We start from the raw sequence: 23,198 nt of genomic DNA on the forward strand, positions 1-23,198 counted from the left end.
AAAGAATTTCACAAGAATTCTTTTTTCTTAGTTACAATTTCGATGTTGACAATCTTTTAAGTGTTAGGACGAACAGTCTGGTAGAAGACTAACTCTATTACTAAGTCCTGATTATGAAGGCAGAAATCAGCTTTGAAACGTCGGTGATTTCTACCACACTACACGGCGTAGTATTTCAGTTAGGTTAGGTTAGGTTAGGTTAGTATTCAATACCGTGAAAACATCAAATCTGAACTCGACAATTTACTTTGTAATATTTCTCTTTTTTACAATTTGAAGGTTTCTGTGTCACATTTTGGTAATTCTCGCATTGTTTTTTAGACATAATGCTATTGCACACTTAATAGACTACAGTATAGTGTAAACATAACTTTTATATGCACTGGGAAACCAAAATATTCGTGTGACTCGCTTTATTGCGACGGTCTGGAACCGAACCCGCAATATCTCCGAGGTATGCCTGTACATACATCCAAGAGCATTATCAAGTATAAGAAAACATGCTTAATTTACGTTTTAGAAATTTTGGTTTACGTCACACAGAAAAAGACTTACATTCACAAGTTTATGGGAAGACATCCGGTTACATTACAATGTCGACATTTAGAGGAGAGGTGGTATAGTGGCCACAATAGTTATGACCGGTGGAATATTCAAGGTCAAGCTTACGAAAGAGTCTTTTTTTGTGTGTTCTGTCTAACGACAGGTCCATATGAACAGGATCCTTACATCCTTTTCTCGGACTGGGACCTGTTCATATACGTTCTTGGCAGATGATCCAGAAGTGGTTTGCCATTGCCTTCTTCTGTGTGTGAATGGAGTAATTGTTGGGATGCCACGGAGGAAAACTCCGTGATGCCTAGACCACGGCCTTGCCCAACACAAGTTATAAATTCGGGCACCGCCGGGAATCTAACCCGAGACCCCAGGATTACAAGGCCAGCGTTCTAACCGCTAGACCACCTCATCTTATTATTATTTAGTGTTCTGTCTGGCGACAGGTCTATATGAACAGAATCCTTCCATCCTTTTCTCGGACTGGGACCTGTTCATATACGTTCTTGGCAGATGATCCAGAAGTGGTTTGCCATTGCCTTCTTCTGTGTGTGAATGGAGTAATTGTTGGGATGCCACGGAGGAAAACTCCGTGTTGCCTAGACCACGGCCTTGCCCAACACAAGTTATAAATTCGGGCACCGCCGGGAATCGAACCCGAGACCCCAGGATTACAAGGCTAGTGTTGACCACCGTGGCCGCACGAGTGACTCGTACGATAGTGTAATGTTTCGTCTGTCTCTAAGGACAAATACACTGACCTTGACACACAGCTTCGTTATTTCACTTGCTCGTAGCTCCTACTCATTCTTCACCTCGGCACCAGATGGGTGTTTGGTCAACACCACGCCCCGACCGTGCTTTATCCCGGGTAAGGACCCCGATAACCTTTGCTTAGGAGGCTGGGTGGGCCCCAGAGCCAGTTGAACGCAGAGGCTGGAGGAAAAATCCTCTGCATTTGTTGGGGATCTAATCGTTTTAGCGTACAATATTCCATTTTATAGCAATAATATTTTAACTGTAAAAAAAAATCAATCGACTATAAGTTTTATTTAATTAACTTGTAATACTACACTCAAAGTATTTCTAGATACTGTAAATGCTGTCAAGCATTGCTGATGCAAATCAAAACAGTTCACTTGTTGAAAAACGCACAAGACCACATATGAGGTTCTCAGGTCGGCAAATAAGAAGAATTTTGTCTCCTGGGATCTTCCGTAGTGTTGACTGACGTTTCAGAAGTACAGTCCACGACTATAATCTTAAGACTTGCAAGGAATGCAGGAAGTCCGTAGCGTTAAAGGCAGAATTCCTCACTTCGCGAGTCACAAGATTACAGTCGCGGACTGTACTTACTACTCCGTCATTAGAGTGTCCCCATGATGGAGATAAACTCTCTGAAACTTCAATAAAATTCCACCAGACTATACAGCCAAATATCCCATAAAAAGTCATTTAAATACAGTATGTAACCGACCTCCACTCAGACACCTAGCTTAGACGGGGGTCGGTTGTTGAAGTTGTCCCTGGACTCAGGGATTGTACAGAGGCGTGGTAGTAGGTCGGGGTTGCCTAGGTATGCGCCTGCCAGATATACTATCACCATAACCTTCTGATGAAGATTTATTATTGCATACACAATTATCTAATTAACAAATTAAATACTTCACTCTGCAACAAGACGACTCGACTGTTAATAGGGAAGCCCAGGGCAGAACGAGGTATCGAATTTATTTCGTCTGCGATCTATCGGGACCGGATGAAATACCATTAGTATACAGCACAGGAACATGTCAGTCAGCGCTATTTTGTGGTTAGAATTTCTGAAATAATCACCCTTACTGAATTTTGCTCTTACATTTTACAGTTTTTTTCCAACTTCCAGTGAAGGTAAAACCTATTCATTATTCATATCCATTTTGTTGAATGACGCATGTTACAAGGTGTTTCCTTGAAAGTCTTAAAAGACAATGTTTTCATTACTTTTATGATGTCATTTTTGGTGGGACAATCCTAATTTTAAAGAGTACACTCGGGGCAGGATGGCGTACTCCGTTTTGCCCCGAGTGAAAGTAGAGAAGTCTATTGAAGGGTGGATCCTGTATTTGTCTTGCTTGAAATGAGCCCATAAATCATGTGCAGGTGTTGATGGTCATCATGATGAAGAGGTGCACATTAGGGTTTATACAAAAACAGACTTTTGAAGAAAAAAAAGATTTTAGAATTCCAGTATTTCAAAAAAAAACCGGTTTTTGAATTTTTTACAAAAAGAAAAAAATAATTAAAACAGTAAAAGAAATATTTATATTATCTTAAAAATTTTCATTTTATTTAATATTTATGGAACTACAAAATTATAACAAAATAAAATATACTCCATACAAAACCAAATATAAAAAACTAAAATAACTTGCACGTGTATACCGTCTGTGTTAGGCCTCAGTAGATTTCAAATGTGTAAAGTTTCGACATTTTACATTTTTACGTCATAATTATTAGCTAACCTGTGTCTGCTTACAACTTTTTCAAATATATATCAATCATAATCCGTCTTTCCCCGGGCACGGGGCAAAATGGGGCACGATACATTTTTGTAAAGAAATTTTTTTTTTAAAAAAATCTGTAACCCTTACAACTAAACTAATAACTCGTTTTAAATCTCAAATAGACAATAAATCCACACGAGGTTCCTCCATGTGTTTGTCCCTTCCACATGTCTCCAAAGATTAAGTTCCCCGTTCTGCCCTGATCTCTCCTCTATGTTCTGTACCGCTTCTGTACGTCTATTCGCTCTGAATAAAGCGATCCAAGTGCTTCATTGCCCAAAGCGTAGCACGAGAGCTATTTTATCCGTATTTCCAGAATTCTGAATTTAAATAAGGCGATCCGATGTCACCCCCTGTGATGTTGGGGTCGCGCGGAGAGCCAAATTCCAATCCCACTGATCTGAGCCCCATCTTCTGGGAGTACAAAACATTTCTGTAGAGTGGAGTGGAGTGTAGTAATTCCAACGACAGCCACTAGGAGCATAACTGTTGGCATGACAGTAAAATGGCGTCTCAGTTCGAAAAAGCATCGTGTGCTTGAGTTCCATTTCACCAAATCTGTAACCACTGTTCAACGGGGGGTATGAAGGAATTTCCATAAAATCCTCAACGTGTGAATTCAATTTAAGTTCCCAGTGTCTGAGCTATCAAGATCCACGCCCCAGACCGCGTGTCCAATGCGACCGTCTATGTATTACTTAATCAATAGAATTAAAATTTATCCTGTCTCTTACCGTAATAAATTTAAAAATAAATAGCCTACAGACAGCAGAATACATACTTCAGGCAAATAATCATAATTATTTTAAGGTACTCAAAACAATAACCCATAAAAATTATCCATCTTTAAAAATTAACGAAATTAAACTAAATTCATAACAAAACTTTTGAAAGAACGTAATATAAAATAGTTTTTTTCAATATATACATGTATATATATATATATATTTAAAAATTACAAACCTTGAATTTTGAAGGCTACAATGCAAGTATACGTATAAAAACGGTGTTGCTCGTAGAAAACACGTTTACTCGACTTCAGACGGTGGAGACATCAACTTCGTTCACTTTGAAGGTAAGCAAGTTGTCATATCGATAAAAAAAATACCTAAATATATGAAAGTAATCGTCCCGTTTTCATATGTTTCTATACTAACGCAATATCATATAGATATTCCGTAAACATAAAAATAATTTTAAAGTGTTAGGTATATATTATATTTATAAACATTCCTCATATTAATATCATTCCATTAGTTCCCCGTTATTCTTAGACGTAATCTAAAGTATATATTGTACCAAAACGAAGTATACACATTTTAATATAGAATATTAATTATGTTCACATACGAAAAATAACGGGAAATAACGGGTGATCAATTGAGTTTCGAGAAACTGGAATTCACTTAATGTAAATATACGTTTCTTTCTTCATGAAACTGTGTTGTCTACACCCAATAACGACAAAGGTGGGAACACAACATGGCGTCACCACCACTAGCAATATATTCCGTTCTATTAACTTGAATCGTGAAGAATTTCTTACACAACTCTATGATTGTTACTACATGATTGTTGTATTATACTATTTGATTACAACCACGGTGGTCTAGCGGTTAGAACGCTGGCCTTGTAATCCTGGGATCTCGGGTTCGATTCCCGGCGGTGCCCGAATTTATAACTTGTGTTGGGCAAGGCCGTGGTCTAGGCAACACGGAGTTTTCCTCCGTGGCATCCCAACAATTACTCCATTCACACACAGAAGAAGGCAATGGCAAACCACTTCTGGATCATCTGCCAAGAACGTATATGAACAGGTCCCAGTCCGAGAAAAGGATGGAAGGATCCTGTTCATATGGACCTGTCGTCAGACAGAACACTAAATAAATAATAAGATGAGGTGGTCTAGCGGTTAGAACGCTGGCCTTGTAATCCTGGGGTCTCGGGTTCGAATTTATAACTTGTGTTGGGCAAGGCCGTGGTCTAGGCAACACGGAGTTTTCCTCCGTGGCATCCCAACAATTACTCCATTCACACACAGAAGAAGGCAATGGCAAACCACTTCTGGATCATCTGCCAAGAGCGTATATGAACAGGTCCCAGTCCGAGAAAAGGATGGAAGGATCCTGTTCATATGGACCTGTCGTCAGACAGAACACTACAAAAAAACTTTGATTCAAAGCCAAAGTACAATACTAAATAAGGTTGTTGAAACACTTATTTTGATCAGAAAATGTAAATAAATTTTTATTTCAAATTATCAATCCTTTAGAAATCATAACGTTAGTGTCACTTTGCACTATTGTCATCGTTTGGAAAAGGCTTGGTGGAACTACATTTAGTGGCGCAGTTATCAGACTCGGAAAGCGGTAACAATAACAAGTGTGCCAAGGTCCTACCATACTAATAACAACAGAGTAGGTACCTGAAGACGGAGATAGAGCCATATCTCCGAAATGTCGTTTTCTATTTTATTTTAATACTAGACGATGGAAAGTATCCAAGAAAACTTTTATTTAATAACTGATCATCATCACGAACTTTTAGATTTGAAATCAGAATTTAGATTAACTTCTAAAGAGTTTAAATAATTTTCGAATACGTTAATGGCACAATCCAGGGGCAAAGTAATGATTCCCTATAAGTAGACTGTGGTTGTATCTTACAGGAATTTCAATCCACGGACTCTCTTCAATAGTTTCCAGATAATACCTTCGTTTAACGTCGGAAAATGACTTTGAAAATAAAGCCAGCACTTCCGCGTTTTTTGTTGGAGCTTCAATAATCTCTATCAGCACGAAACACGTAATAAGATTCCGGAAAAATATTATTGCTTAATTTAGAGTCATTAAGCCAGGTTTCTGTAATACAGTAAATTCTGAACATTCTAGTGAAAACATTTTCCATGAAGTCACTGCATTTGGTTTTTAGACCACTGAAATTTTGAAAAAATATATCAAAATCAGAGTTGCCAAGTACAGTCATCAGTTGGAGTCTGAGCTAAGTCCTCAGGATTGAGTCTACCATAAAAAGAGCATTAAGGTACACGTTTGGCCACACACCAGTGTTATTAATGAGTGGAAACGCATCTACATTGACCGAAACGTGAAAAGAGAAATAAGCGCTAAATTTTGTTTTAAGAATAGTGCACACAAAATTTTCAAGGCGAAATTGCTCCTTTAATGAATTTTCAACATACAAAGTCGTGACTTCAGGACTAAACCGAGAAACATACAGGACCATTGGCCTCTCGTTCTTACAAAATACTTGTATAATAAATTTATTTCCTCTCATTACGTTCAAATATTCTTATTCCAATTTATTTTGTTTCCGTATATTTAAAAAAAATCGGAATATATTTACTTCAAAATATTGTTCTCTTTCTGTTAAATATTATAGTTCACATTTAGTCCTTGTAGACCCTAATGGCCAACAGCTTTATGATCACTGATTCTTACGTCATGAAATGTATTTGTCTCTCTTTCTACCAATTTATTTTACTCTCAATGTTATTTTATCTTACACAATTCGTATTAAGTTCCTGTTTTGGAAACATTTATTTTAGCAATTTATATGTAATTATCTTGATCACTTTCGAATAAAATATCGATACAGCCGTTTCCTAACTTTAACGAAATTTCAAGGTCAGTCTTTTGTCATAAAGGTACAGTAATCCTAAATTATTCCTCAGATTCTAATTTTTATGTTCCGAAAATTCAATATAAATTTCTTTCGTAAGTCTTTTAAAGAAACATTTTACACACTTCACGAGTAGAGTTTAGTTGTACCCTGGTTTTGTAGAACGGGTGATGCAGAACGTCTGGCAGTGCATTTGTCTTGTTATCGTCTGGATTCTTCGCCTGTATGGTTTTGTCAGTGAAGCTGATATTCCCGATAGATACCTAAACTTGGTATGTTCAAACTACGATAAATATAAGACTATTCTTGCTTCAGAACTGAATCTCAAATTTGTTTGTGCGTAAAACAACGACAAATATACAAGATATCTCTTCATATTTGTAGGATAAAATTTATAAAACAGACGCCAAGTAATATATGTGAATGTGTACATACAATATAATACCACTTCAGAGAGATCGTAATACTTTATAGCCAAATTGTTATTTTATTTATTTAATATTAAATATTTATATTTAAAATACTTACAAGGACAAGTTGCTTTAAGTAAACCTCCCAGAACGGATAAAATGCCCAATATTTGTAGTGAAAATGAATGAATGTGTATTTAAAAACTTCGTAAGATTTAATATAGAATAGTTATTGCTTAATAGCCAAGATATAAAAACATTTAAAATATGTTTAATTCGTATACAGCTGAGAAATTTGCTCGAATTGTCACGAAATAAGGAAAGACATTTTGGTTCGCTGATATAAAGTGGGCAGAGTTAATTAATTTTTGAATATAAACTATTCGACTGCAGTTTATTAAAATTTATTAAAAGTTATGTAAATTTAAAAACAAATATTTGCCATTATTTAGAAACTTTATAACAAATTTTGTTTCTTAAAAATAAATATGTCCATCAATATCGCACAGACGTGGTCTGTGATATGGCATCAATTTCTTCATAAATTTGTTCCCTATCAAAACTGCGAAGTTTTCCGGATATGTTGATAAGATTTAAAATTCTAAGAGACACAATATATTTTGGTATTCGGGGTTATTTATTTTCGTGGCTAAAGATTAAATTCCTTTCTTAAATCGTTAATCACCGATAGAAAATATAACTTTCCCCGTATATTTTATTAAACTATCCTATCCACTTTAATAATATATTTGTTTTGTGTACTCTATTACCTCCTCAGGTTACTTACCGGGTGATAAAGGATATGACATATGGTTAGGAAACGCAAGAGGAAATATATATTCTAAGAAACACACCACTCTCTCAACGAAGACTTCCAAATTTTGGGATTTCAGGTAAGTCACAGAGTGCGATGGCACTCTACGTCCACAAACCCTTATTAACACTACAGTAATTAACACTTCTTCGTATTCAAAAATTTCACATTTTAAATCTCCAGTCACATTTTTGAAATTTATTTTTACGCAAAAATAATCTTCCGGAACCATATTAGTGTAATACTGGCAAAGTTGTAATAATGACATCGGATTGTTTTAGTGTAACAGAAATTTAGGTGTACTCAAAAGAGTGGTATCACATATTTCTGAACGTAAAAACAATTATGATTCTGGAGAGATTTGAAAAGAGAAAATTAATATTACTATTCCATTATATCAATGGATGTTTTCTACAAAACTACATGTCTCGTCATAAAAATGATGAACTCCGTCTTTATAATTAAGAATTATTTCTCACTTTATAATTTATAATATTTTCTTAAAAGAGCTACAAATTAAGAAGCCATAACTAATTTTATTTTTCATACAGAATTTTGTGCTGATATACAGGGTGAGTCAGAAGTATGTTTAAAAACTTTGTGTGCGTGTTCAAGGATCAAAAATAAAAAAAAAATGTTCCTATGAACATGGGGTCGCAAATGTTTCATTTTCGAAATTGCCAAAAATAAGTTTCAATGAATTTACTTTATATCAAAGAGAATCCAGCTTCCAGCAAAGATTGGGCAGGAATTGTTGGCGACATGCTTATTGGTCCACAAATTCAATATAAATTTATTTCGTAAGTCTTTTAAAGAAACATTTTTCACACTTCACGAGTAGAGTTAATTTGTACCCTGGTTTTGTAGGACGGGTGATGCAGATCGTCTGGCAGTGTCTTTGTCTAGTCGTCGTCTGGATTCTTCGCCTCTCTGGTTTTGTCAGTGAAGCTGCTATTCCTCATCGATACCTTAACACGGTATGGTAAAACTACGATAAATATACATGATATCTCTTCATATTTGTAGGATGAATTTATAAAACAGATGCCAAGTAATATATGTGAATGTGTACATATAATATAATAGCACTTCAGAGAGATCGCAATACTTTTAACCTGAATTTCAATATTATTTATTAAATATTTGTACGGACTGAACAAGTTTTGAAAATTGTGTATTATTGTTGAGTGTAAAGAACCACGTCTGTGCAAATGAGATTTGATTTTTGTACCCAAAACGTTTAATCTTTCATTAATTAACATTTCACGTTGTAATAATTTGCATTCCTTGAATAGTTTGTAATTAGAAGGAGAATGTATTATTCCTTCGAAATTTTGGAAATTGCCAGAGACTGATAACAAGTGTCCAGTTGGAAATTATTTTTGATTCCGTATTTCCTCTATTTTAAGATGTACTATGTTCACATTTTAAAATGTCTTAAATCGGGGTGCGTATTACATTCCATGGCGTCTTTTCCTCTCTAAAACGAATTACTTAATCTTACAATCAATGACGTCTTAAAAATCGAAGAAATGTTGCAAATACACCAAAATAAGAATGTTTTAATCACATTGCATAATTGAATTAATTATACTTTCTTCTATCACATATAAATCGCATTCATACCTGCTGCAAATTGCAACATTTTGCTGAGAAGTATAAAAGTCACCAAATGAGAGTCGAATATTGAACTGACTGCACCTGAAGTCATGTTTGATAACAGTGATAAATTCTAATTAATTAATATTTTAATGCATTCTTACCAAAGTATCCTAAAATCCATCCATGCACCATATTTCTCATGTAATATTCAAGCACGCTTAAAAAGTCAGTTTATCCAATATTTCTGTCAAAGAAATATTCACGCTCTTATATAAAGTTGTGTTAAAAAATACATGGCCCAATTTAAAACTTAAATATCTAAACAATCATTTGTTAATTTTTCCAATATCTAATTTAATTAAAATCTATTTATCCTTTCTCGAGTTCATTTATACCCGCTCTACGTAACATCATCAACTACGCACGAACTCAATTTGCTTCTCGAACCACCGACAGACAGAGCTGGAAGACCTGAAAACTTTACACTACAAAGTACAGAATATTATTTTCCCCCAGATTATCAGATTGAAAACGCTAAAATATTCATTAATAAAATTCTATCCTAGATATTTTCAATATGAACATTTTATGTGTTAACCAAAGCATCAGCTGATCGTCAAATATGGCTACCCGGCGGAGACTCACACAGTGACAACTGAAGACGGCTACATCCTCACGATGCATCGCATTCCTTACAGCCCAAAATCCAACAGTACGGACACCAAGAGACCTGTCGTGTTCCTGCAACATGGCCTCACAGGTTCTTCAGCTGACTGGGTCATCCTTGGACCAAATAAATCCGTGTGTGAGTTCGAATGTCATTTAAACAAACAATTTAACCTTTACATTCAGGAGGAAGACTGTAACATCTTAAAACGTCACAGAATGTACCTAGATTGTCAAGGGACTGTAATTGAAATTAATTTTGAACGACTCTCAAAGCACTTGATTTATATTTAAAGTGTATATAGCTACAAGCAAATGTCAAATCCTTGTGGCGGAAATGAATGTGTATTTAAAAACTTCGTAAGATTTAATATAGAATAGTTATGGTTTAATAGCCAAGATATAAAAACATTTAAAATATGTATAATTCGTATACAGCTGAGAAATTTGCTCGAATTGTCATGAAATATGGAAAGATATTCTGGTTCGCTGATACAAATAATTTTTGAATATAAACTATTCGATTACAGTTTATTCAAATTTATTAAAAGTTATGTAAATTTAAAGACACGTATTTGCCATTATTTAGAAACTTTATAACAAATTTATTTCTTAAAAATAAATATGATATATAAATATCTGTGATATGGCATTAATTTCTTCATAAATTTGTACCCTATCAAAACTGCGAAGTTCTCCGGGTATGTTGATAAGGTAAGAATTAGAATTATTCTAAAATGTTTGATTTAAAATTCTAACAGACACAGTATATTTTGGTATTCGGGGTTATTTATTTTCGTGGCTAAAGATTTAATTCTTTTCTTAAATCGTGAATTCCCGATAGAAAATATAACTTTCCCCGTATATTTTATTAAACTATCCTATCCACTTTAATAATATATTTGTTTTATGTAATCTATTACCTACTCAGGTTACATGCTGGCTGATAAAGGATATGACATATGGTTAGGAAACTCAAGAGGAAATAAATATTCTAAGAAACACACCACTCTCTCTACGAAGAGTTCCAAATTTTGGGATTTCAGGTAAGTCATAGAGTGCGATGGCACTTTACGTCCAGAAACCCTTAATAACACTACAGTAATTAACACTCCTCTCGTATTCAAAAATTTCACATTTTAAATCTCCAGTCACATTTTTGAAATTTATTTTTACGCAAAAATAATCTCCCGGAACCATATTAGTGTAATACTGGCAAAGTTGTAATAATGACATCGGATTGTTTTAGTGTAACAGGAATGTAGGTGTACTCAAAAGAGTAGGACCACATATTTCTGAACGTAAAAACAATTATGATTCTGGAGAGATTTAAAAAGAGAAAATTAATATTACTATTCCATTATATCAATGGATGCTTTCTACAAATCTACATGTCTCGTCATAAAAATGATGAACTCCGTCTTCATAATTAAGAATTATTTCTCACTTTATAATTTATAATATTTTCTTAAAAGAGCTACAAATTAAGAAGCCATAACTAATTTTATTTTTCATACAGAATTTTGTGCTGATACATAATTTATTGTGAGGACAGACAACATTTACTGTTTTGCATCTTTAAAAGTTACTGTGTCAGAATTTGTTGATAAAAGAAGAATAACACGTCTATGAACATGAAAATACAGGGTGTCCAAGAAAGATATATGCATACACAGCAGCTCCTCTGGTATCTCTTGTCAGTCAACTGAACATCGCTCTAATCTGTGCCATGAAGCTAACGGTGGTCATTTTGAAAACTTACACTAGATTCCCTGATCCACTAAGTACTGTTCTGACGTGTGTAATGGTTTAATTTATTATAATTTCTTCATTTAATTCGCTGAATGTGTGTATACATATGTTTCAGACATTGTACAGTACAAGACAGATTCAATAATTTCCTAAAGTCTAATGAACTTATATTTTCGTGTTTTTTGATAGAAATTCAGGAATGTGTTCATGTCACTTTATCAAAATTATAAAAATAATGAAAATCTGAAGTATTTTGGAATATCATCCAACAAATAAATTACGGGGATAACGTACGAGGAAAAGATGCAAAATTGCATTTCAAGGGTAGAAATATTGAATCTCAAAGAAATCCCGTGGGACGATGTAGACAGGATATGACTCAAAACAGGCACGAGTGGCGATATATTGTGGACACGGCTTTCATAGAAAATGGTGGGGGGTGGGTTTATTTTGACTAGGTCAACAAATATCAGCTTCTTTATTATTATTCTGCTCTATGGAGTTATTAAAAATACAGAATTATGATATAACAAAGTTAACAACACATTAAATTGTAGTAATTCTCGCTATAATTCAGTTGAAATTTTTCGATATGATAAACATCGAAAAATCTAAATATTAAAATATTTACTTGTAGTGTCGATATGATACTCGGTCTTTCATTCGACCCGGGAGGGGGGGGGGGCGAATGTTGACTATGGTAACTACGTAGAGTGAAGAATATTCAGGCCTGTGACACAGAAAGTACGTTCAAGATCCAAAAAATTACTTAATGAATAGTTTCATAATATACAATTCTTACAAAAAATTATTAGATAATTCAAATTCAAAGTGATATTATATTCATATGGTGATTTTTCCCTGTGTAGTGACCAGACATGAACATATATTCAGTTTCCTCTGCGTTTAAGCTTAGACCGACCTCCTTACTAGCATGTAACGGAGTTTCTGTATTTCTTAAGAGTCTATCAGCATTCAGGACTCAAAATAAATTTTAAGTGTTCGGCGGGAAGTCTAACAGCAGGCTCTTTGACCACAACATATACAAAATTTAACAAAGCTTTCACTCATGGCTCCAATACATAAGAAATAAACCTTACGCATCCATAACAAAACAAGGCAGGTAGTCAACACACCTTATTGTAGATAAGATGCATCATAAAAATATGTTTATTTTCGCGAGATTAAAGATATTATTAAAAACATTTTATAATACATATACGTAGGATAATTCATGTATAATTATTTGACATGATGATGACAAAATACAGTCGAAACGTGGCTAAATATGGACATTTCACATTAGTGCAAAAGTTTATAAAAAGTGAAGATGTTTCAAATACGATAAATATTAACAAATTTTATATTTTCTTCTAATTTTATTCCACAGCTGGCATGAAATGGGCATATACGACCTTCCATCTATGATCGACTACGTATTAAATCGGACGAGTCATCACAATCTGCATTATATTGGCATATCCATGGGTACCACAATGTTCTTCGTCTGCACATCGATGAAACCGGAATACAACAGAAAAATTCACCTCATGATTGCCTTGGCTCCTACTGCGTTTATGGCCAATTCAAAAACTCCACTTCATAAGCTTAACTTGATGAACAAGGTATGAGAGTGTACTGAGGTCTTTAAGGCCGTGGTTCGGGCTACCGACGTTTTAGACTTGAAAATATAAACGTTATGTTCCTTCGTAACCGGTTACACAATTACACGTTATCACAGTCCAGAATACTGTCATCCACATTTGCATAACCTTAAAAGTCCCAAAGATTATACGGCACGCGAGATTATTCAAGCCGTTTACAGTGACTTGACCTAAATAATAAAATAAATAAATAAAAATATACCCAACCAAATAAAACACAGTTATAGTGATTCAAACAAGAAAGCGGTTCTTAAAGTGTCATTCTCAGAACAGATTCGTATTCAACTGCACCCTCCAGGAACAGATCCCCTTAATTTCGCACAAAAGCATAAATTCTTTTAGTGTTTAGAGATATTGCATATCTATTATTTCATAAATACAATGTTAAAGTACATCGTAAAATAATTTCGACTAAATTCATCTGACATATCAGGACACAGTAACTTTTGCTGTAAACAAAGTAACGATACTTCGGACTCCAGGGGGCACTTCTTGAACAAAAGCGACTATCAGCTTCTCAAGAGACCCTATAGACCAGTGGTATTCAACCTGGGGTACGCGTACCCCCGGGGGTACGCGAAGACATCTTAGGGGATACGTGAAATTTAAAAAATATATTATTTTATGATAAACACTGAATAATCGGTAATGTAATTTATTTAATTTATTTTAGATGTAGATTATATACTATGTATAACTTGAATTAAACACCAACAACTTTGGGGGTACAAAGTTGAAGAGAAATTATATCTGGGGGTACGCGAAGACATCTTAGGGGGTACGTGAAATTTAAAAAAATACATATATTATTTTATGATAAACACTGAATCATCAGTAATGTAATTTATTTAATTTATTTTGGATGTAGATTATATACTATGTATAACTTGAATTATACACTAATAACTTTGGGGGTACAAAGTTGAAGAGAAATTATATCTGGGGGTACGCGAACAAAAAAGGTTGAATACCACTGACATAGACGACTGACCAAGAGACTGGACACTTATCAGTTCTTACGTTTATTTCAATATGGGAATTTATGTTTTTATAGGTATAATTTATATTAGTATACTTATCGAAACAACAACAATTCTAAAGTATGTAATTTTTTAAGTAGTATTATTGTTTGTCTAGCGTTATATTCGAACACGGAACTTTTAAATCAGATACACTACAAACATTACAGTAATAATGTTAAGGAAGTTTATGTTTTTGGCCTCAGAAAGAGCCTACGTTAATGAAATAAAATTTTAATAGCTTGTAAAAACGCATTATTTTTTGGAACTTTAAACGTTTGTGTTCTTATTATGACATATAATTAGAAACATGTTTTTGCATAGTTTACTAAAAAAATATATAATTCGTTGCTCATAAAATATTTACACTTTAATTGTTGATCCGTCTTGTATATCTACTACTTTCAGACAACCTTGCGATTTCTGAGTTCACTGAAAATAAATGCAGTAAGAAGATCAAAGTTTATGGATTTCATAGCAGAAAAAGTATGCACAGACGAAAAAGCCAGAATAATTTGCAGTTATATTATTTTCGAGCTGTTCGGATACGATTACAAACAATTAAACGAGGTAAGCTACAGTAGTCGCCATTGAATTCGAATGCCTCAAGGCCACGGCTGAACTCCGCCCCTTAACCCGCGACTCACACGAGGTGCGATCGGAAAGTTTCAAGACTGTGTCAATAGAGGGCGAACCGGATGTAGTACGAGCTTCTGCCGCTAGGGGGTGCGGCCTACATTCATAGTGAATCAGTGTGCCAGCCGGCATCATCGAATTAGCATTTGTTTCTTAGTTACGGGCGTTTTGGTAGTGCATTACACCGACCCTCCTGCGATTTCGGAATGGCGTGTGCATCAAATTTTGCCAAAGACTCGCCAAAACGGCTACGGAAACCTATGAAATGCTAAAGCAAGCATTTGGGGAGTCCGCAAACTTTTGTGTGGCATTCACGTTTTAAAAATGGCCGAACCTCTGTCGATGATGACGAGCGTTCTGGACGACCATCTTCGAGCACAACGCCCGAAAATGTTACGAAGATTCGGCAGGCCATTCACGAAGATCGACGTCTCACCATCAACGACTTGTGCGACATTGTTGGGATAGGCTATGGGACCTGTCAGCTGATTCTAAAGGAAGAACTCCACATGCGACGCCAAGGCTCCTGTCTGAGGACCAGAAGCAGAATCGACTTCTCGTTTGTCAGGAGCTCAAAGATCTTGCAAGAACCGACCCCAACTTCCTTTCTAAGCTCCGTGTGACTTCTTCCTCTTCCCAAAGATGAAAATTCAGCTAAAGGGAAGGAGATTTGAGACGATAGAAGAGATTCAGGTAGAATCGCAGATGGTGCTTGACAGGCTGACAAAGAAAGATTTCCAGGGATGCTTCCAGGCTTGGCAGCGGCGCTGGGATCGTTGTGTTCACTCCCAGGGGCACTACTTCGAGGGTGATGGATGAATTTAATACCTGAGATAAGTGTACGGGGTTTTTTTGTTTTTGTTTTTTTTATAGGCGCAGTCTTGAAACTTTCCGATCGCACCTCGTAGTTGTCAGTACAGTGTTGCCAGCGCTACTACATGTGAGCTGGTATTACTCGCCTGCGTTCAGCTGTTCGTGTGCAACGGTGTACGATGTTGATGTGACCTCGAAGCATGCAGTTTTGGTAACGGGTACATTTGTAATCCTGCCTAACTCCAGACCAATACATCTATCTCAAATTCTACGTGATATTTATACAAGAATTCCAAAATTTCTACTCGGGATATGAAACTAAAATATCATAACACATAACAGCTGCTGCTTCTGGGTCCAGACCGGCTCTGGAGCCCACCCAGCGTCGTATCCAATGGGTACCGGGGTCATTTTCTGTTATATAAATTAGCTTTACTCCCATTTTCACATAATTGGTTTTCATTACTTTGGAAAACTCTTTAAATTTCATTCTAAGGTTGAATCAACAGAAAGCAGTCCCATGCGCGTAGGGGCTTGAAGGGGAGGGGAGATACTCGAGACTCTCCCCACTCTCGGCCTACTTCTGTATTCCCCTCAGGCCCCCACTGACCTAAGCAAGGCCGAACGTCTTGTGGCTTCCGAAGGTTGTCACCTTCGCATTCTTGCGAGACGAATAGACACGTGCAGGGGTTATTAACCTTTTTTCGCTGGCGTACCACAAATTTTAATTTAACGCATTAAATGTACCACTAACCAAATTCGTTCAGGGAAAACCTATTTATGTTAATATTAACTTTGATTTTCTTACGTAGTTCGCGAACCATAGCTTGGACTAGTGGACTGACACACAACAGTCAGGCCTCGTTAGCGGAACAGCGTATCGCGAACTATAATACGCATCTGTCCCAGTTACCAAATCGAGCGTAATTTGACTGCTGTTTTTATAACTGATTGTCGCCCTGATAATTTTCAGTCAGTAACAAAAATGTTTTCATGTTTTGTAATTAACAAAACGTAAAATTATCATGTTTCGTAACTTTCGTTCCTTAACTCAATTTTTCTTATAAGGTCTGAATTTTGCGTATCGCGTAAAGCCTTGTATCGACTGCGCGCGGCTGCCTCGCGAGGCAATGTTCGTTGCTTTGCCTCGCAAAGTCGATACCATGTTGCCACGCGTGGCAGAACGAACAATGCCGCGCTCGAACTTGGCTCGCGTCGAGCCAAATCTGAGCGGTTCTTTGTCCCGCGGCAAAGGGATTTCACTGTGCTGTATTCATGGTGATCTTGCGAGAACTGACGAACAGCGTCGATCACAGCCGAACACGGCTGCCGCGCTCGATGCTGGTAACCACGAGCACAATGAGCGAACGAACGAGTTTGCCGCGCAAGAACAGGTGCGCGAGGCAGCCGCGCGCAGTCGATACAAGGCTTTACATTCACAAACTTTGACGATTTGCTGGACAGCGGATCTGGAAGGAGCGTCTGTCCAAGGTTAAATTTCATAATAACAAATACATGGATGTAAAATGATAATTAATTTGGTTAACCTCGAAATATGGAAATTTCTGTAATATTCATATAATTTCTACTTTCTTTCAGTCCCTGCTACCTGTTATGTTTTCTCTTATACCGGCTGGAGCCTCCTGGAAATCTTTCGTGCACTATTTCCAAGAAATGATTACAGGTAAATTTTCTGTACAGATAATATTCTTCCTTAAAAAGCTTTTTCCAAACAACTTTCATTAACTGCTTCTATTTCGGTCACAAAAAAGCAGATATTTCTTATCGAATCTGTTGTTATTTACCACTAAAGTAAACATTTTTATATCGTATTGATCTCAATATGGAACTCTTTCCTGTAACTTAGTACATTTAAAGAAAGCGTTAATTATTTACAAATTCAAGAACCAAATTCTTTCCTTGAGACTTTACAGGTATTAATATTGTTAATTTATTTTCGCTAATCTGTTTATAACTTAAAATATCACACTGTATAGATCTCTTAAACTGTTTTCAATAAATATGAAAACAATTTAATATTTATAAAATAAAACTTTTAAATCGCGCCGAGGCCTGAAAGCAAGATTCCTGGCATGTAAACAAATCCCTTTTAGTACTAGTATAATAATTCATATATTATTCATATTATATTCGTAAACGTGCAAATTACAAAATCCTATAAAAACTGTTGTCGAAAGAATTATAAACTCAGATGCATGTCTTCAGGATTATACTGAAAAACATTTCAGAACAGTTTATTTCCTCTACCATTACCGTGTTTACAACAGACCACCACTGGTACCTATCCTAAGTCAGATGTATCCAGTCCACATCACCCGATCCTATCTATCTGAGACCATTTTAATATTATCCCCCAACCTACGTTTAGGTCTTCCAAATGATATATTTCCTTCTGATTTGCCCACCAAAACCCTGTATGAATTCCTCTTTTATCTCCAATGCGAGCTACATGCCCTGTCCATCTCACCGTCCTTGACTGCACGTCTAATTGATTTGGTTCGTCGTTATGCAACTTTCTCCAGCCTCCAAGAAATTAATCCCTCTTAGGTCCAAATATTCCTCCTCAGCAACCTGTTCTCAAACACAATCAGTGGTATTCGACCTGGGGTACGCGTACCCCCGAGGGTACGCGAAGACATCTTAGGGGGTACGTGAAATTTAAAAAAATACATATATTATTTTATGATAAACACTGAATAATCTGTAATGTAATTTATTTTATTTATTTTTAGATGTAGATTATATACTATGTATAACTTGAATTAGACACCAACAACTTTGGGGGGAACAAATTTGAAGAGAAATTATATCTGGGGGTACGCGAAGACATCTTAGGGGGTACGTGAAATTTTAAAAAATATATTATTTTATGATAAACACTCAATAACCAGTAATGTAATTTATTTAATTTATTTTAGATGCAGATTATATACTATGTATAACTTGAATTAGACACCAACAACTTTGGGGGGAACAAATTTGAAGAGAAATTATATCTGGGGGTACGCGAAGACATCTTAGGGGGTACGTGAAATTTAAAAAAAAATATATATTATTTTATGATAAACACTCAATAATCAGTAATGTAATTTATTTAATTTATTTTAGATGTAGATTATATACTATGTATAACTTGAATTATACACCAACAACTTTGGGGGTACAAAGTTGAAGAGAAATTATATCTGGGGGTACGCGAAGACATCTTAGGGGGTACGTGAAATTTAAAAATATATATTATTTTATGATAAACACTCAATAATCAGTAATGTAATTTATTTAATTTATTTTAGATGTAGATTATATACTATGTATAACTTGAATTATACACCAACAACTTTGGGGGTACAAAGTTGAAGAGAAATTATATCTGGGGGTACGCGAAGACATCTTAGGGGGTACGTGAAATTTTAAAAAAATAATATTATTTTATGATAAAACACTGAATAATCAGTAATGTAATTTATTTAATATATTTTAGATGTAGATTATATACTATGTATAACTTGAATTATACACCAACAACTTTGGGGGTTCAAAGTTAAAGATAAATTATATCTGGGGGTACGCGAACAAATAAGGTTGAATACCTCTGCTGTAGAACATTGCAAAGTTCTATTATTTCCAAAGATATTTTGTACGTGAAAGGATTAATATGTAGTAGTTTGTGCTGAGTTTTAAATATAACGCTAAGTTCTTGTTACGTTCCTTACAGATTCAGGAAAATTTCTACAATATGACTATGAGAATTTGAACATGGCAAAATACCGACAACCGACGCCTCCTGAGTATAATCTACAAGCGGTCACTGCTCCAGTAGCTTTGTTTTACGGCAGTAACGATCCGTTTGCAGACCCAACTGTACGTATTTTGTTTAAAAATAAACATAACAATTAAACATAATATTTATCAAGTTAGTCGCCCTCGGTGGACTAACTGTTAGCGTGCTCGCCACTGAACCTAAGGTTCGTGGGTTTAAACCCGGCCGAGGTCGATGGATTTTTAAGCGTGATAAAATACTGTATGGAAAATTTCACGTATTACAAACAGCTCTGAGTATAATAAATACAGTTTTAAACGTAGGATTATTATCCTGAAGAATACATCAATTCCTCCAAATGTTCTAGAAAAGAACTGAATTTTATTTGAGAAAATAACCTTTCTTTACATACAAATTGTAAAATGTATCCTTTGCATACATCGGTCTGTTTTAAAGTGGACGTCTACAACCATTGTGCATGGCAATTGAAAACGTATTACAAGTGTTTTTAGTTTTCAATATTTAATATAATGATTCAATTTACAAATCAGTCAATTTCGTTCAAACAGTGAAAGACATAGTTCTAAGACACGATATTTGAGGTTCCCAAGTCGGTCAATATATCGATATTACTCTCCTGATTTTTAAAGTCGTGTGGATTTTTAGGCAAAGTAGACACCAACGTTTCGGAGGAAAATACTGCCTCCATCTTCAACCCTAAAGCTCATCCAAAACTTAAAACTCATAAAAGCACGTATATTTTAATCTTTAAGTTTTTAAATGGGAGCGATTAGTATTTTAACATCTATTAATAATCGTTTTAGGAACAGCTGTGTCGATGTAGGAAAGCTTTCGAACTGACAGGTAGGGTATTCCACGTGTAATCAAAGTCCAGAATTTTTATATATTTTATATTATCGTGTGATATTTAATTCGGTATGAATCTTATTTATGTTTCTGCTTTTCCTCTACAGGATGTTCTAAAATTGAACAACACTTTGCCAAATGTTGTGGAACTGTACCGGGTCCCGTGGGATCAATTCAACCACATCGACTTCATAGTAGCAAACGACGTAAATCCCTTAATAAATGATCATATTATTTACCTTATGAAGAGATTTAAAACTCTGACATAAAATCTATCTATTATTTCATTATTTCAGAGTTTACTTACACGTTTTACATTTCTCACTCCCATTCCATTTTCCATTTCACCTTAAACGGTACATTAGATTACAATTATATATGATTTATTTAATCATACTGCCAATAAATCAGCTGTGTAGCGTTTAATGATATAACGATTAATTAATTATTAATTTGAAAGGATGTGGTATAGTCGGCGCAGTAGTTTTTGGCCCGTGGGATTTTCAAGGGGAAGGCTAGGAGCGAGTCTCTTGTGCTGATTGCACCGAGGAGCCCCAAACAAAAGAAATGCACTGACCGTGCCAACTCAGTTACACAGAGTAGGCCCGTCCGCCAGCTTCTCTACCGGCCAAAAGCTACTTTACCGACTATAAGAAGCATCATGGCCTAATTTAAGGTATAATCTCTACATTTTTCTGTAAGTACTGAGTAAAACTTCGAAACCCGCAGTCATGATAGCAGATCTAAACCCGAGACCTCCAGAATATCAAGTACGAGTGCCAGGTTTTCGGTCTGTCTTGCTGTCTTGTGTCGTCTGTTGATGAGTGTCCACGTCGTTTTACATTGGGTCTCTCAGAAGGGAAGAAGGGGAGAGTGGAATATTAGTTTGACACGCTCTGCGCATGATCGGCTCAGTACGACAGTTCCGTTCTGCGCACAACATCGTCAGTTAGCAAGTGTAAGCAGCCAACTCCACTACACAGAATAGTCAGAGTGATTTCACTGCCGTACCGTTGCATAAACCAAGACGTGACGAGTCGAACCAAAATCCCTATTACGAAGTAAAGACTTCAAGTAAATTGACGCGGGTAACAGAAGCTTGAAGCCTTAAGCCTTGTAATGGAGTTATGACCCAGCACTGGAATATCAGAAAACATGATCGTCACTCTTAATTTAACATCTCTAACCATCCGTTCCATCAATTATTTAATGTTGCCGTACAGGTTAGGGTTGGCAAATGTCAGAACTTGGCAGAATGTGATTCTAACTCTCATTGAATAAGCATGGGGAGAAGGAACAATGTGGAAGAATCTTCTAAATGATGTTAAAGAAAGCAAATTGTAGAATTACGAACTGAAGTCTTGTAATGACGTTTAATACTCATGCGACTACTTAGCGTAAACATTGATTCGCCATGATGATCAGTCCTAATTGTATTTAACCGATTAAATTATGCGAAATATTAATCTTTGTTTCTTCAGTTCGTTATTAATTTAGAACACAGCAACTTTAATTCTTACGTGTAGATCCGATATGTAGATTTAACTTATTTATGAAGTTTACAATAAAAATGGATGTGTCATGGCTACTGTAAAGTGACTGCCCCCGCTGAGACGACATAGAAGAGTGATTTTTTTTAAAGACACGTCTGCAAGCAAAGATGTAAGGATCTGAGTGAATATCATCGAAACTTTGAATTCCAAGTAAAGTTTCCTCTTTCGAATGATTGAAATCTATCGCCTGCAACTTACATAAAATTCACTGGCAAACCAAAGCATACCGAGACCTCGACGTACAAATGGCATATGGGTAGGATGACGTAAATAATAAATAAGCGTATTTTGAATATTTTATATTAAATTTTGATCAACAAAGCTTATAAAAAAACCTATATTAATCCTCCTTCTTAGCTTATATCTCGGATAGAATGTAAAAATGTTCATCTTGGGGTCAGGCTGTTGGAAATCGAACCCAGGACAAGCTGTCAGTCGTCACTAACCCTGATTCTGGACAGAACAGGTGGCTAATTCGTGAAATAACCAACAAACAACAGCAGGCGAATAACAGTTATAGTGGTGATTCGTAATAAATGGTGATCAAAATATGGTTATATTTTATGTTCCAACATGATTCACTATTTACGCGTGACAGGTGCTCCAAGTCCAAGGTCCTTATAGCAGACGTTCTTTGCTTAATTACATGAGGAATGTTAAGACTTGTTTGCACAATATATAGGCCACCTTGCACGAAATGTTAGGTTAGGTTTCGTTTGAACAGAAATGGGACAATGAATCTGTGTATCTGAGGCATTCAATTGTGGTATTCAGATTGTCAGTAATCATGTTAAATATAGAGTACAAGATATAATTTTTAAGAATTGTTACTTGAGGGATAATCCGCTGAACGAAAATAAATTTCTCATCAATATGAAATA

At 35.6% G+C, this 23,198-nt stretch overlaps 2 protein-coding genes across 11 annotated transcripts in view; one reads left to right on the forward strand and one right to left on the reverse strand.

Moving 5' to 3' along the window:
• The window catches only part of Slob (Slowpoke binding protein), a 543,833-nt gene that overhangs the window by 454,248 nt on the left and 66,387 nt on the right, over window positions 1-23,198 (reverse strand). The window lies entirely within an intron of this gene.
• On the forward strand, window positions 4,141-21,054 carry LOC110833635 (lipase 3-like). Of its 3 annotated transcripts, none has more exons than XM_022071942.2 (10): window positions 4,141-4,176; window positions 7,929-8,043; window positions 8,832-8,941; window positions 10,170-10,371; window positions 11,164-11,278; window positions 13,375-13,609; window positions 15,076-15,237; window positions 17,716-17,800; window positions 19,853-19,998; window positions 20,872-21,054. In XM_022071942.2, the coding sequence occupies exons 3-10, from the start codon at window positions 8,840-8,842 to the stop codon at window positions 21,031-21,033; spliced, it is 1,209 nt and encodes a 402-aa protein (XP_021927634.1). In that variant the 5' UTR covers window positions 4,141-4,176; window positions 7,929-8,043; window positions 8,832-8,839; the 3' UTR covers window positions 21,034-21,054. The 3 variants fall into 3 exon arrangements, with proteins under 3 accessions (XP_021927634.1, XP_021927633.1, XP_021927635.1); XM_022071941.2 differs by lacking the exon at window positions 4,141-4,176 and adding an exon at window positions 6,869-7,012; XM_022071943.2 differs by lacking the exons at window positions 4,141-4,176; window positions 15,076-15,237 and adding an exon at window positions 6,869-7,012.

Source organism: Zootermopsis nevadensis, unplaced genomic scaffold (genome assembly GCF_977971745.1).
Source record: "Zootermopsis nevadensis isolate Lab colony 2312 unplaced genomic scaffold, Znev_1.0 Znev_ptg000024l, whole genome shotgun sequence".
Lineage (NCBI taxonomy): Eukaryota > Metazoa > Arthropoda > Insecta > Blattodea > Termopsidae > Zootermopsis > Zootermopsis nevadensis.